The sequence below is a fragment of the Eptatretus burgeri genome, chromosome 17 (genome assembly GCF_056783735.1).
Source record: "Eptatretus burgeri isolate ZD-2024b chromosome 17, Ebu_testis_v1, whole genome shotgun sequence".
Taxonomy (NCBI): domain Eukaryota; kingdom Metazoa; phylum Chordata; class Myxini; order Myxiniformes; family Myxinidae; genus Eptatretus; species Eptatretus burgeri.
This window is the reverse complement of record NC_140977.1, coordinates 11,337,077-11,352,303: the sequence shown is the minus strand read 5'-3', so window position 1 is coordinate 11,352,303 and position 15,227 is coordinate 11,337,077. Positions and strand designations below refer to the sequence as shown.

The window sequence follows — 15,227 nt, the reverse complement described above, 5'->3', positions numbered from 1 at the left end:
GGTTAGCTCTGCATTGTCTTTTGCTTTTACATTTGCTTTTTGTGCATTATTGTGTGTTTCTTCTTCTTCTTTTACATTTGCCTTTGGTGTAATTGTATATGTGTGCTTTCCGTTCATCGCGAAATAAATGTGCTTTCTGTTGAACTGTTTTCCCGTTTCGCTTCGTCTTTTCCTTTATTGAATCTCCATCTTACTTCACGTAAAGGGTTGGTCGTGGGCTAAAACGCCCGATAATTAATCGAACCGTCGAGGCCGACGATAACACCGCTCGGTTATCCCGATAGTACGGAACGGGTCGCTTAAAGTGGCCCGTGTCCGAAGTCGACCTGCGGCGAGGTGCGATCGCCCGGTCTACCCTCCGTGTGGGTACTTAGGTAGGTCGAATTTGGCGAGCAACCCTATCCCACGCGGGGGCCGATTGGCACGATCGTGGTGAGGCCGAAAGGTCCACCCGTGACTAGTTCCCGGCGTTAGTCCGAGAGGGTCACGACGGGATTGTCCGTCCGGTGGGCGACGTGCCGCGATTCGAGTTACGTGGCCGTTCGCACGCCGGCGGGCGCGAATCTGCAACAATATTGAAAACACTGATGGGGCATTTAAAGGGCATATAAAAATAAGGATTTTTCAATTTGGAGAACCCGGTCCATCATCAATAGCTGAATCAATTGAAATAGTGAAAGCTGATGTTGAAAAAGTTATTAAAAAGACATTAAAAGAAATGAAAACTTTAAAGTTTTATATGGGAGTGAAAATGAATATGAAAAGACAAGATGAAGAACAAACTCCTTATATGAGAACAGATCTTCATTTTATAACATCATTTCAAGATTTTTTGAATAGTGGGGTTTATGAAGAACTATCAAGACAAGAGGAGGATGTTGATAATACAGTGGTAGGAAGTGGATTTAATATTTAAAACATCATATTTTTTAGATGTACACATTCTAAAATCAAACCCTCTTAAAGCTTCTTCTTATATTGAATTCCCAAAAGAAATAAAACTAAAGAAGGCAGTTGTTAATATTAAGAACAATTATAATAAATGTTTTCTCTGGTCTGTTCTTGCTCACTTACATCCACCAAAAGGTAATTCAGAAAGAGTAAAACAATATATGAAATATGAGAATACCTTGGACATTAAAGATTTTAAATTCCCAATGCCACTAACAGATATTCCTAAATTTGAGAGAAAGAATAATCTTTCTATTAATGTATATGGATTAACGGATACAAATAAAGTTCAAATATTAAAAATTTCAAACAACTATAAAAATGAAGAAACACATTGATCGTTTATATTTTAGTGTTGGAAAGAATTGACATTATACATACATCAATAATTTATCAAGATTATTCTCTTCTCAGGTATTCAGAACAGCAAACAAAATATATCCTTGTAAGCGATGTCTTAATTCATTTCATACAAAACAACGATGAGAACAACATTCAAAATATTGTAGTAATCATTAATCAGCTGTAATTACAATGCCTAAACCTGGTGAAAAGATTTCTTTTGAAGATTATAATAAATCTATCATGCACCCATTTGTGATATACGGCTATACGCTGATTTTGAATGTATCCTAAAAAAGATAAATACTGCTTCTCCTAATCCAAAAGAATCATATACAAATAAATATCAAAAACATATTCCTTGTGGTTTCTGTTATTATATCAAATCATCTGTTGGAGAAAAGTATAATAAACTTGAACATTATAGTGGAAAAAAAGCTTCACAAGAGTTTGTAAATGATTAGAAAAGGATTGTATAAGACTAACTAAATTAATGAAAGAAACAAATGAACCGATGAAATTAACTGAAGAAGAAAAATTAGAATTTAGAAAGAACAATATCTGTCATATTTGTGAGGAGGAAATTGAGGAGTCTAAAGTTAGGGATCATTGTCATCTTACTGGTAAATATAGAGGTCCCGCTCATTCCTGTTGTAATCTTAATTATAAATTTCCTTCTTCACAACAGCACCAACTATGATACACATCTATTTATAAATGAACTTTCAAAAACACCAGGGAATATTTCTGCCATAACAAACACAAGTCAAGAGTATAATTCATTTACAAATATGATATTCACAAAACCTTTAACTCGTATTAGGTTTCTAGATTCTTACAAGTTTATGGGAACACCACTAGCCTCCCGAGCATCAAATCTAAGCTCCACGGGGTCTTTTCCAAATCTTAATTCATTCTTTCCAAAAGTAGAAATTCAGATTAAAGAGAGAATTCAAAGTTAAGAGGAAATTCTAATTAATGAGGAAATTAATGAATAAATTCCAACTGAAGATGAAATTCTAATTATAAAGAAAATTCAAACAATGAATGAAATTCTAACTAAAGATGAAATTCTGATTAAAGAGGGAATTCTAACTCGAGAGGAAATTCAAACAAGGAATGAAATTCAAAGTAAAGAGAAAATTCTTACAAGTAAGGGAATTTATCCTTATGATTATATGGATTCATTTATGAGATTTAAAGAAACACAACTTCCTTGAAAAGAAAGTTTCTATAATAACCTTTATGAAGAAGAGATAAGTGATAAGGAAAATAAGTACGCACAAGAAATTTGGAAAATATTTAAGATAAAGAACCTTGGAGAATATTATGATTTGTATCTAAAAACAGATGTTTTATTGTTAGCTGATGTGTTTGAAGCTTTTGGATCACTGTCATAATAAAAATTGTTATGGATTAGATCCTGCCCACCATTTCACAGCTCCTGGTTTAGCTTGGAGTGCAATGTTGAAATGACAAAACAAGATATAGATTTAATCAGTGATGTAGATATGCTTTTGATGATTGAGAAGTCTAAGAGAGGTGGAATATCACAAGTATGTTCAAAAAGATATGCTAAAGCAAATAATAAATATCTTCCAAATTATGATAGTGAAAAAGACAGTAATTATTTGATTATTTTGATGCTAATAATTTGTAAGGATGGGCAATGTCTCAATCTCTGCCTTATGGTAAATTAGAGTGGGTGGAAGAAAAGGATTATGAAAAGGCTTTTATGAACATTGTTATTTCTTCTCAAGAGGAATTGAATGAGGAAGAAGAAGGTTATTATTTTGAAGTTGATTTGAGGTACCCGAGTGATCTTCATAATAAGCATGAAGACCTTCCTTTTGCATGTGAGAAAGAAACCCCAAAGAAAAAATGGTTAAGTGATTATCATAAAAGTTTTAATATCAAAGGCAAATCAACAGAAAAGTTATTAACAACATTCTATGATAAAGAGGGATATGTTTTGCATCAGAGAAGCTTGAAACACTTTTGAGAGAAGGATTGAGAGTAGCTAAAATTCATAGAGTTTTAAAATTTAAACAAAGTCCTAGGATGAAAAAGTATATTAAATTCAATTCAGATATGAGAACAAATACAAAAGTAAAATTTGAAGGGGAATTCTATAAATTGATGAATAATGCTGTCTTTGGAAAGACAATGGAGAATGTTAGAAACAGGCAAAACATTAGATTTGCAACATCTTGGAAAGAAGCTTCTAGATTGATAAATAAACCAAGTTTTAAGAGAGAAGAGGTTTTTTCAGAGAACTTTTCTGCTATTCATATGGAAAAGGAAAGTATTGTAATGGATACCCCAATTTATATTGGAACAGCAGTTCTTGATTTATCAAAGATATTGATGTATGATTATTTGTATAATGGCTTAAAGAAAGAGTATGGTGAAAATGTTTCATTGTTGTATATGGACACTGATAGTTTTATCCTAGATATAAAAACTGATGATGTTTATAAAGATATGAAGAAAAATATTGGAGTATATGATACAAGAAATTTTAGTAAGAAGAGAGAGTTATTTTCAAAAAAGAATGAAAAGGTTATTGGTAAGTTTAAGGATGAGTTGGGTGGAAAAGTAATGAGTGAGTTTATTGGATTGAGAGCAAAGACATATGCTTATAAGTATGGTGATCAGATTGATAAGAGGTTAAAGGGAATAAAGAAATATGTAATAAAGAAATCAATAACTTTTAGAAATTATTATAATTGTTTGATGAATAAGAAAGAAGAATATAGGAAAATGAATACAATAAGAAGTTATAAACATAAGATATATGGTGAAGAAGTAAATAAAAAGGCATTAGGAGCCTTTGATCAGAGATTTCTTTTAGATAATGGAAGAGATTGTGTTCCATATGGATATTGTCTGATAGAGTGTATAGAATAGATTGTGTTTTAACGATGGGAAGATGGTTTAGGGTTTTTAAGGGCTACCGCCGCGTTTTTTCACAATATATAAATGGTCAAACCAAGTATTAATCAACCTAAAGAGTGGAGAAAATCTCAGTCTTGGTATATAAATGGAAAACATAATGAATGTGAAAAATATCAAATAAATCTTATTGAAAAAATAACTAAAACAAAGGTAAATAAAACAAATAAGCGAATCAATTTAAAAACTAGTAAGTTAGAGGATGTAAAGAAAAAAATTAATATCCTTGAATGGACTGAAAACTTTGATGGTTATAAATTGAACAATGGAAAAACAATTTACTATAATCTCAAAATGATATGTGGCTCAGGAGGTAGTCAGACGAGAGCATTAAGAGAAGTTTATCATTTCATAATGACACAAAAGGGGTATCTTGAAAAATATAAAGAGTCAAATGTTTTATTTTTAAATATTTTAGATGGGGATTATTGTGCAAAGAAAATTAAACTATTGAAGGAATTTGAGAATGAACAAATCTTTATAGGTTCAATGAGTGAGCTAAACAATATGCATTGGTTATTTGAAAAAGAGTGCCCCGAGGCTTACATGTTTCAGATATTTCTTTAGAATCACCTTTAACAAATCACATTACTACTTTACTTCTTGAACAAATCTTTATCTTCTTGCATTGGTCATTTGAAAAGAGTGCCCCTAGGTTAAAAGGGGAGACAAATAAATATACCTTGGGATAAATAAAAAGGGGGTTTATTTTTAGGGGGAAAAAAAATGAATCGCTGAAAATCCCCCATTCACTTACATGGGGAAAAGTGAGCCAGAATCAGTATATTCACCCTTCTGGTGTGTGCACGTTTATCCCCAGCATAGCTCAACAAGCACTTTAACGTTTCAATGTGAAAAACGAAATCGATTTATTAACGAGATGGGTCATTGATTTTTATTGTATGGAGAGAGAGGGGAGAAAGACAGCCTTCACACAAGTCCAACTGCATGTCTCTGGCGAACAATCTCATGTACAATGTGCATTCATCATCGTGTTGAACAAGGAGAATGTCGTTGCGGTTCAGACCTTTGTGTCGAGACGTCGAATCATCCTCAAACTCAGATTCCACCTTCACTTTCACAATGAAATCTGAAAAATAAAAACATCCTCATTATACTTAAACATTTCTGAATCAAAAGACATTTTCAAGAGTTATCGCACTTAAAATGCGTTAAAACTGAAGATTTTTGTATTACCAGCAAAAGTACCCGTCCAAAGTGATGGGAATATTTAAAATAAACCTGTCGATTTAAATTGTTTCACATACTATTAAAAGGTTAATTGTGTTGCACTCTTGGTTTCACTCAGAGCCAAAGCTCTGAGCTACTTACACTGCCCACCACAAAATTGTGGTGCAACATTGGGCGGCGGAGGTTGGATTTATCTAAATTCTAAAACCAGGGCAAAGTATCATGCTTGCGAAATAAAATTGGGCATCAACAGTATTCATGTCTGTTCCTCCGTCATTTCAAACGCAGCGTGGGACGCGGTCGCCGTAAACATGAGAGGACAAACACCACTGTTTGCGATGTCCAATAGATAGATGACTTCCCTTCCAAGGAGCTTCAACACGAAGAGACCATTCGGTCCATCAAGCGTGCGCAATGATTGCAGTCATTGAATGCAGTCATTTTGATATGCAGTCAAGGCTCATTGAAGAGTTAGAACACTGACTGAATCAGGATGCAAGAGGGCAAAAGGAACAGTAGCGAGGGTAAGGGGGTGGGGGAGAAAACAATAGCAGAGTTAAAGAACAAAATAGAGGGAGACTTGGCCAAACAATGGAGTGGGGAGGAATGGGGTGGACAGGATGGATATAGAAGGAAACTCTCCCCCCTCCTCCCCCCCCCACCATTAACTACTCCCCTCTCCATCTCTACTCTCCTCTCCCCTCCCCCTCTCTCTACATACATGTCCGTCTTCTATCCTTTTTAAATGTTGGGTGTCAAGCAAGGAAGCAACACACCATTTTGAAATCTTTCATTTAACTAATCAACGGTTTGAAACGCCAACCTCCTAAACTCAGAGCGGACACTCGAGCTCCAACAAATTAAGTCATCGAGTCCACTGAGCGTTAAATTCAAGTTTGCTGTGAAACATTTTGAGATCACAATGCTAAATGGAAGTTTTCCTTAAATTAAATAATCACCTTGCACTGCAACCTTTCTTCAAAGACTTTCAGTATAGGATCCTGTTATTAACAATGCTGACATGGTTTGTTCAACTTTGTGATAAACCTCAGGTCGTGTCTTAACGCACTATTAAACGAGCCGATAGCATGTTGTATTTACAGTGCCTTCAGAAACTATTCACACCCCTCGACTTTTGTGTTGAGTTACAGCCTGAATTTAAAATGGGTTAAATTTAAAGTTTTTGTCACCGATCTACTCAAAATACTCCATAAAGACAGAGAAAACGTGTTTTTAGAAATTTCTACAAATTAATTAAAAATGAAATCTGAAATACATCACGTCAATAAATATTCAACCCCTTTGCTATGACACTCTGAATTGAGCTCAGATGCATCAAATTTCCTTTGATCATCTTTGAGATGTCTCTACATCTTGATAAGAGTCCACCTGTAGCCAATTCAATTGAGTGGACATGGTTTAGAAAGAAACACACCTTTCTATACAAGGTCCCACAGTTGAGAGTGCACGTCAGAGCAGAAACTCCACCACAAGTCCAAGGAACTGTCTGTAGAACTCAGAGGTTGAATTGTGAGAAGGCATAGATCTGGGGAGGATGTAAAACATTTTTTAGAGTGTTGAAACTTCCCAAGAGCTCAGTGAGCTCCATCATGAGGAAATGGAAAGAATATGGAAATACCCAGACTCTCCCTAGAGCTGGCCATCCAACCAAACTGAGCAACTGGGCAAGAAGGACCTTGGTCAGGGAGGTGACCAAGAACCCAATGACCACTCTGATAGAACTACAGAGTTCCTTGGCTGAGATGGGAGAACCTGCCAGAAGGACAACAGTCTCTTCAGCACTTCACACATCTCGGCTTTATGGGAGAGTGGCCAGACAGAAGCCACTCCTGAGAAAAAGACACATGACAGCACACCTGGAGTGTTGCACGCTTGGAACAAAAGGCATGTGAAAGACTGAGAGCACGAGGCAAAATATTCTGTGGTCTGATGAGACGAAAATTGAACTCTTTGGCCTGAATGCAAAGTGCTATGTCTGGCAGAAACCGGCACAGGTCGGAGACTTGTAAGGATAGAGGGAACAACGAATGGAGAAAAATTCAGGCAAATCCTTGAGAACCTGCTTCAGAATGCAAAAGACCTTCGACTGCGGTGAAGATTTACATTCCAACAGGACAATGACCCCAAGCATACAGCCAAAGCAACATTGGAATGGCTTCAGAACAAGAACGTGAAAGCTCTTGAGTGGCCCAGCCAAAACCCAGACTTGAATCCCATTGAGAATCAGTGGAAAGACTTGAAGATTGCTGTTCACCGACACTCCCCATTCAACTTGACAGAACTTGAGAAAATTTACAAGGAAGAATGGGAGTAAATCCCCAAATCCAGATGTACAAAGCTGATACAGACATACCCAAGAAGACTCGAAGCTGCAATCACTGCCAAAGACGCTTCTACAAAGTATTGACTCAAGGGGTTGAATACTTATTCACGCGAGACATTTCAGCTTTTCATTTATAATTAATTTGTAAAAATTTCTAAAAACATGTTTTCACTTTGTCATTCTGGGGTATTTTGTGTAGCTCAGTGCCAACATTTTTTTAATTTCATCAATTTTAAATTCCGGCTGTAACACAACACAATATGAAAAAGTCAAGGGGTGTAAATACTTTCTGAAGGCACTGTACGTGTGTATGAATCATCTACTCCAACAGTATTTGACCGAGGAAGCTGAAACATTCAGGGATTAATGACGGCCTGCTGAAGTTGTGCGTGTGCAGGTTTTGTTTTGAATGTGTTTGAATCCATCAAGTTTTGAAAAAAAAAAAAATTGTCACCCATCTTGGCATTTTCTTCCCTTGGGCGGAGTGTGGGTGCATTTCGAATTATCCGAGCTAATTAACCCACAATGTGTTATACATACACATTAGCAATACGCATGTTTTCGCTTCGTATATGTAACCCAGGTTAACCTTATTTTTGGGAGCGAACGACGCAGTCATTTGTTGCCTACACACCGCCCAAATATAGGGATGCGTTAGAAGAACGTGTCGCATGCTTGGAACAAGATCACCCGTCAGGTAGGGACTCTGCTATGGTATTGTTGCGGTTCTGTAAAACCGCAGCCTCCAAGGCAATGACACACAACATACAGTGAACCCCAGGCAGTTATTTCAATAGTATATGTCTAGTGGGAAAAAGGGGAAAGATGTGTTGCGTGGGACTCTTGCAGTTAGGTCTTTTATATCTCTTTAACCTTTGACCTTTTCGTTTTTGTGACACGAAACATGCAAGCAAGCACGCACGCCAAGCAATGAGAATGATCAACACGCAACGAGTGTCTCCAGCATGTTTGCGCTGCAAACGCTTCCTGCCGACAATGCACCGGTACATCGTTCCTTTGGAGTTTACACGCCCATTCTACATTCAAATGTGCGTGCCAATTCCCAACCGCCACCTTATCTCAGACTTCATTCCGCTCCCCAAACTTTACCATACTCACCACAACTGCTTCATACAACTGGTAAGAATACCTCCGCAACAACTCACGCTTATATGCAACCTTTATCATACTGGCTACCAGTGTTGGGCACAAAAGCGATAATCCGATAACAGATATTATCGAAGTTAACTTTTTTTATCGGACTATTATCAGAAGTTAACTTCCATTTATGGTTATCGGACCAGTTAACTTCCGATAACTCCGATTTTAGTCCGATAATTTTTTGTCCGATAACATTTCTTTCTTCGCCATACACCATGAGGTCTGGAAATTGCGCACGAATGTCCCAGTACGGTGTGTTAATCACGTGGCCAAGCAGAAGGCCAAGAAACTTGTCGACACCTGGCTGGACATTGATGGGAAGGAGGGCATGGTCGACTCTGATTCATGGGGGAGGAGATCCTCACCAACCTCTTCCTGAAGTACAACACCCCAATTCCGTCCTCTGCCGCAATGGAACGGCTATTCTCTCTCAGCAAGGACATCTTGAGGCCCAAGAGGTCAAGACTGTCAGCTGGGCCTAACTTTGAGAAGTTGGTCTTCCTCAAGGGTAACCAGCACATCGTGTCATACACTCTAAAAAGATGCATAATGCTTATTTTATTCTTGGGTTTAGCATAAATAAGCCTTTTCTATGGGGTTTGAAGCTTTTTCTTTGTTAAAAAGTAGTTTTCGTTATCGGATTATCGTTAACTTCCGATAACTTTGTATTATAATTAACGGATTATCGTTATCGGACTTAAAAATTGGGGTTATCGGATTATCGTTATCGAAGTTAACTTTTTGGTTATCGGTGCCTAACACAGCTGGCTACGAACGCTGCATGGTCACCATCTCTCACTACGAATGTTGTCACAACAACAGCGCCCTACTCTACAACCGCCGCATGGTCATCAACTCTGCACCGTAACATCAAGGGACTTGGAGGAGACGTGGGTCGGGTTATTTGACGGCAAAGCGTGAGGCACGAACGTGAGCTGCAGCTCGCGAAGGGACATACGGGTAGCGCAGGGATTTCGCTACAATTCCATGTTGGAATGAGGATCGGCGCACGTACGGGGCCGGAGAGCGCGTCCAAAGACCGTGGCTCCATGTAAAGGTCAGAACTCCAACCCGTGGCAAGGTTAGCGAGCAACTGATCCATTTTTCATCTCCGAGGCCTGGCGGGCATGGCTGTGGCCGCTGTGGACCAATAGGAGAGCGAGACTTTGCCTACAGCTCATTTTGATCTGATTCTCGGTCGCTCCCTTCGTCCGGACCCATAAAAAAGGGCAGAGCACAGCCGATCAGGGTCTTTTCGTCATTTCGCCCAGTGAGGCAATCACTCTGCTCGTGGGTCAGTTTTGTCGGTCAGGTCATCCTGTCAGCTTGTTTGTTGCTGTTGTTGTTCGTCCTTTTGTACTCAGGACTGTCGGCGGTGCTAAAGAGAGGAACGTGGAGCCAGGCGAGATTGGCGAGTTGGTGAGTATCGGCGCAGAGCGAGAGGTGCCGCGAGTCCCAGTGACCAAGCGTGGGTTGCACACTACTGCCACGAGGTGGGGTCACTCTATTTCAAGTGATCCTCATTAGTTACAGACATTTACACATTAGATTCTCACATGGATAGGATAGGGACTTTTTTCTTACGTATTTTTTTTTATACCATCTCTCTCTCTACCTGAATCGGACGTACAAAAGAACATCAACATGGGTGAAGCTCGACTGTTCTTTGGGCAGAACCTGAAGGAGCGAAACGAACTGACTCGCATTTCACACCTTCCTCTCACACTACGCCGCACCCCCCACTTTGCACTACGTTCGCACCTCACGCTCCCACACCCAAGACACCCAGTATTCCTCCCACCTGCCTCTCCCTAAGCGTTCTGGGTTGAGTTGGTCTGCCGACCGCACCAGATATTGAGATGTCATTTACCTTCACCTGCTTCCTTCTCTCTGGGCTATCTAATTTTCCTCTGGTGTATGTGTGTGAGTGTGTGTGTGTGTGTGTGTGTGTGTGTGTGTGTGTGTGTGTGTGTGTGTGTGTGTGTGTGTGTGTGTGTGTGTGTGTGTGTGTGTGTATGAGATGGCGCCTGTCTTAACGTAAGTTAAGCCTGTATAAAATCTAATGGGATAACTCTGTCTGTGTCTGCTTTTGAAAGATGGTTTGCCTTTTGCTGCACCCCACAAATTCATTGCTTCCCCTCACAGTGAGGCACCTTGCAGAGGGAGGAGTTTGAGAGGGGCGTTGTCCGAAGACAGAGGGAAGGAGTTTCGTCACCTCCTGACGGGAGGGTTTTTTTGGGGGCTTGTGAGAGATGAGTGGGCATGAGAGGGAGAGTTTGTTCGGTGTGGAGTGTAGCTTTTTCTCACCTGAGGAGAGGTGGCTTCATGACTGGCTCACCTGTTTGTGTTCATGCCTAGTACTACTCATGTTCATACCTCATCTTGCTAGTCTCCCTGGTTCCTGCTTGTCCTATTCGTTCGTTGTTCGTAGCTTGATCGCAGTTCCAGGGACTGCTTCGTTGCCTCCTTCGTTGATGAACGCAAGAGTGAACGTGCATCTCACATAATTTCGCGATCTGATCAAAGATGGCCGACTGATAGACTGGTGGCCATTTTAGTTGGTGGCCAAATAAATATGGGCTCGTTGCGCATACACATAAATCTTGTAAATTTGCGCTCTCTCTTTAACTACGTAGGGCAAAATTAATAAAACAACGGGGGTTATGTCATTTTGTCTTTTTTACTTGTTTTCTATAAAGTTCATACTATTAGGACGTGAATAGGTAGACTACAAAACAAAACATACGATCTGAACATATATAATATACATATATATATATATATATATATGTATATATATATATATATATATATATATATGCGGTCGGCATATTGTTGCAGCCACGGGTACCGAGACACCAGCTTGTAACTCAGGGGAATTAATCCACAGTTTTGCTCGGTAGAGCCGGACCTGGGGCCACCGCTCACAATTAACGTTGTGGTTCGGTGGGTTGTATTAAAACCACGAACGCCACGCATTTAACCACGAGTTCCAGTGTCCACCGTCTAATTATTAGGTTTAACTAGAGGTCACGTGGTTACCTGAGCGGGGAGCGCGCTCTCTGCAAAGCACCAATGTTATCTGATTCGATTTTAATTAGGGCGGCCGAGCGTTTTAACCGCTGGTGCGTGCCGACGATTTCTGGTCAAATCTGTGGTAATTACCTCCCAGTCTATCTCGGTTCGAACAATGCTAGACCAAAATAGAAGGAAAGGACAAACACGGACAGGTTGGAAATCGACAAATAATTTAATAATAAAATAAATAAATAAAAAGAACTTTTATTTTCTGAGGGAAATAAAGAACGAATTTCTCAGAAAAATCAATCAAAATGCGAGGAAAGAGACAAAGAGCAGATGCTTATCAGGGGTTGACTTACCTACAGCTAAACACAGACATGGGTACCCAACAGATCATTCGGGGGGGGGGGGGGGGCGAAGAATCGTCTCGCTCATCAGAAAGTCGTCCGTGAAGCGAAAAAGTCCTGAAATGCGTGTGTGCGTGTCACGTCCGTCGCCAGCACCCAGCTTTGCCGTGCACCCTCTCGCGAACAACCTTGAATGCCAGTCGACGTCTGGAGGGCACCGAGATCGTCCGTCACGGGTTTAGACACTGGTGTTGTTGGTGCCGCGGGGTGCCGTCCGCCCCAAGCTCACCCGCCCCGCTGGTGCGCGGTTACCATGACGACCCATGCGCTCTCAAAAAGGCAGGCGTCGGAGCTCACAAAAGATTGCCGCTGAGGAAGAATGGGGGCGGGCTTCAGAGCTCGTGAAAGAAATGTGTGTAAACGTGTCTGTCGTAAAGAAACAATCTTCCAATAAGAGAGGGGATCTATCCTTTACCCTTCTCAATGCATCGCATTTAAGATCCCATTAGACATGGGGATGGGGCTAATCTGAACATGCATTTAAGTAAATAACTGTCTGAGGACCTGGATGTGTGGATGCATTCATCACACCGGATTCTAAAATCTGTAACAATATATATATATATATATATATATATATATATATATATATATATGCATATTGTTGTAGATTTATGCCCATTCAGCGTGCAGACAACCGCCTTAGCCCAATTGCGGCCGCGCGCGCCCCCCGAACGCGCAATCTAGTCGTACTTTCCGGATCAACGCCGAAACCCAGCTACGGGTGTTTTTAACACACCATAAACCAGCCAATCCCTCTGTTCACGCGCTACAGGTCGATCGCCGAATTGTCGATGTACCTAATTATTCACGCAGACAGAGATACCGGGAGTTTATACCTCGACGGGACCTGCACGAAAACGAGCCGCTTAGGCGGCTCGTTCCGTATGTGAATGCCAAGCGGTTATATATCGCCAAGTCCCGTCGGACCAGATTATTTTATCAGCTTTAAAAGCCAGCTAATATCCCGAACGTTCCATGGCAGTCAATGTGAGGAAGGGACGCAACGAGCAGGTGACATTCAACAATGGGGACATTTATTTCCACTCGGCACGTAAGCAGTCAATGGGGGGGGGGGGGTTGGATGGGGACAGGACACGAGCAAAAAGCCCACAGCCGATGTCTATTTATTATGTACATGCACTTACACAATTCACAACTTAAGGACAAGGCGCCACAGACTTTCATGCAAAACCCAAAAAAGAAAGAACAGGCTCGTAAGCCTTTATTATTTCTCAGAGCCGGGATGACCGAAGGGGCTCCGACAGGCCGGGGCAGGTTACCTGGCCGCCCCTGGCGGCTCGATGGGCTCTTGTTCGGTGACCCTCTGTGTCTTTGCCCGGACCCCCGAGCTCCGACTGGCTCCCTTGGTCGTCCGGCCTCCACTGCAGCCTGGCTTAGCCAATGACGCGCTGGAGGAGTGAACGGGTCTCGACTTCGGCTTCCTGGTTGCGTCGGCGAACCTTCCAGCGAACCAACTGCCCGCACTCCAACACTCCGAACTCCAAACTCAGCTCCCACCTCCGAACTCTCCAGCTCTCAACGGGGCGTCTCTCCACTCCCAACTCCCACCGACTCCGAGCTCCCCATACCAACTGCCTTTTCGGCCAGCGAACGCGGCTTTTTATTGCCCCCGGGACGTTCAGCCCTCCCTTCCCGGCACGCGGGGGAAAATCCCAGGAGTGATCGGCTTGGCTCTGTTGTTGTTGTTGTTGTTGTTGTTGTTGTAATATCCGTCATCCGTGTTTACGCTGTTCTGAGGGACCCGCCCCAACCGTCATTTCTGTTTCCTTCAGGTGGCTTTCTGGGAGTGGTGTTTTTGTTTGTAGAGGAGGGTCGCTGTGTTGTGGAGATTGACGAGGTTGTTGAGTTGTTCTTTATTTTAAATAAAAGATAGAACCGAATAACGGCTTATTCAAAGATGCACAGCCCGGCACACAAACAATTCCCGTTATACATTGGTGGGGAAAATCCAACCTGGAACACACACTTACCGAAATAACTGACTTCTGGGGAACCTGACTGGTGTTCTGTGAATTTCCACAACTGTAACAATATATATATATATATATATATATATATATATATATATATATATATATATATATATATATATATATATATATATATATATATATATATATATATATATATATATATATACATATACATATATCTATCAAAAAGGTCTTTATGAACATTTACATATGTCATCAATGCATCGTCGACACACCACACAAAATACACCACAAAACCACAGAATCATAAACACACTAGCACACAAACACTATGCAATCACAAGTCATGGTGAGGGTCTGCAATCCTGGATTGTTCTTTCTCGTTCCCGTTTTGAATGTGGTTGGTATTTCTGATTTCCTCGTTTGTGTAAACGAGAATAACACATGTACAAGTGAGAGGATAACATGGCTGGGACTTTCATTCACAATTTAATACCAAAGTTGATGGACATTTGTACTTTCATTGGGAGAAATAAGTTCTGTACCGGATGTACAAGGGGTGGGGTCAATGTCTGGTCACTCCAACCACCCCTGGCCCCCTTTATACAAGATGGGCAGAACGTCTGGTCACTCCCACCGTCCTCCCCCCAAGACCCACTGATACAAAGCTCATGTTCACAATTTCGTTTTCCACGTGTTATTAAAGATGTTTTTTTTCTTTTTTGGGGTCCTTGAAGGACAACATGGCTGATACAAGTATCTATTCAATGGAGGGAACGTTTCATTGCACACATGTAAACTGTATAGATAGGTACACAAGCCAAAACCTTACAATAAATAAGGTATGTATGTGTGTGTATGTATGTGTGCATGTGTATGTGTGTGTATGTATGAGTG

General features: G+C 40.7%; 1 protein-coding gene across 1 annotated transcript in view; it reads right to left on the bottom strand.

The window, feature by feature from the left end:
* Window positions 1-15,227, bottom strand: part of LOC147009312 (uncharacterized) — a 79,779-nt gene that overhangs the window by 35,244 nt on the left and 29,308 nt on the right. Inside the window, 1 exon segment of the mRNA XM_085861749.1 lies at window positions 5,276-5,338. Coding sequence (XP_085717875.1) covers window positions 5,276-5,338 — 63 coding nt within the window.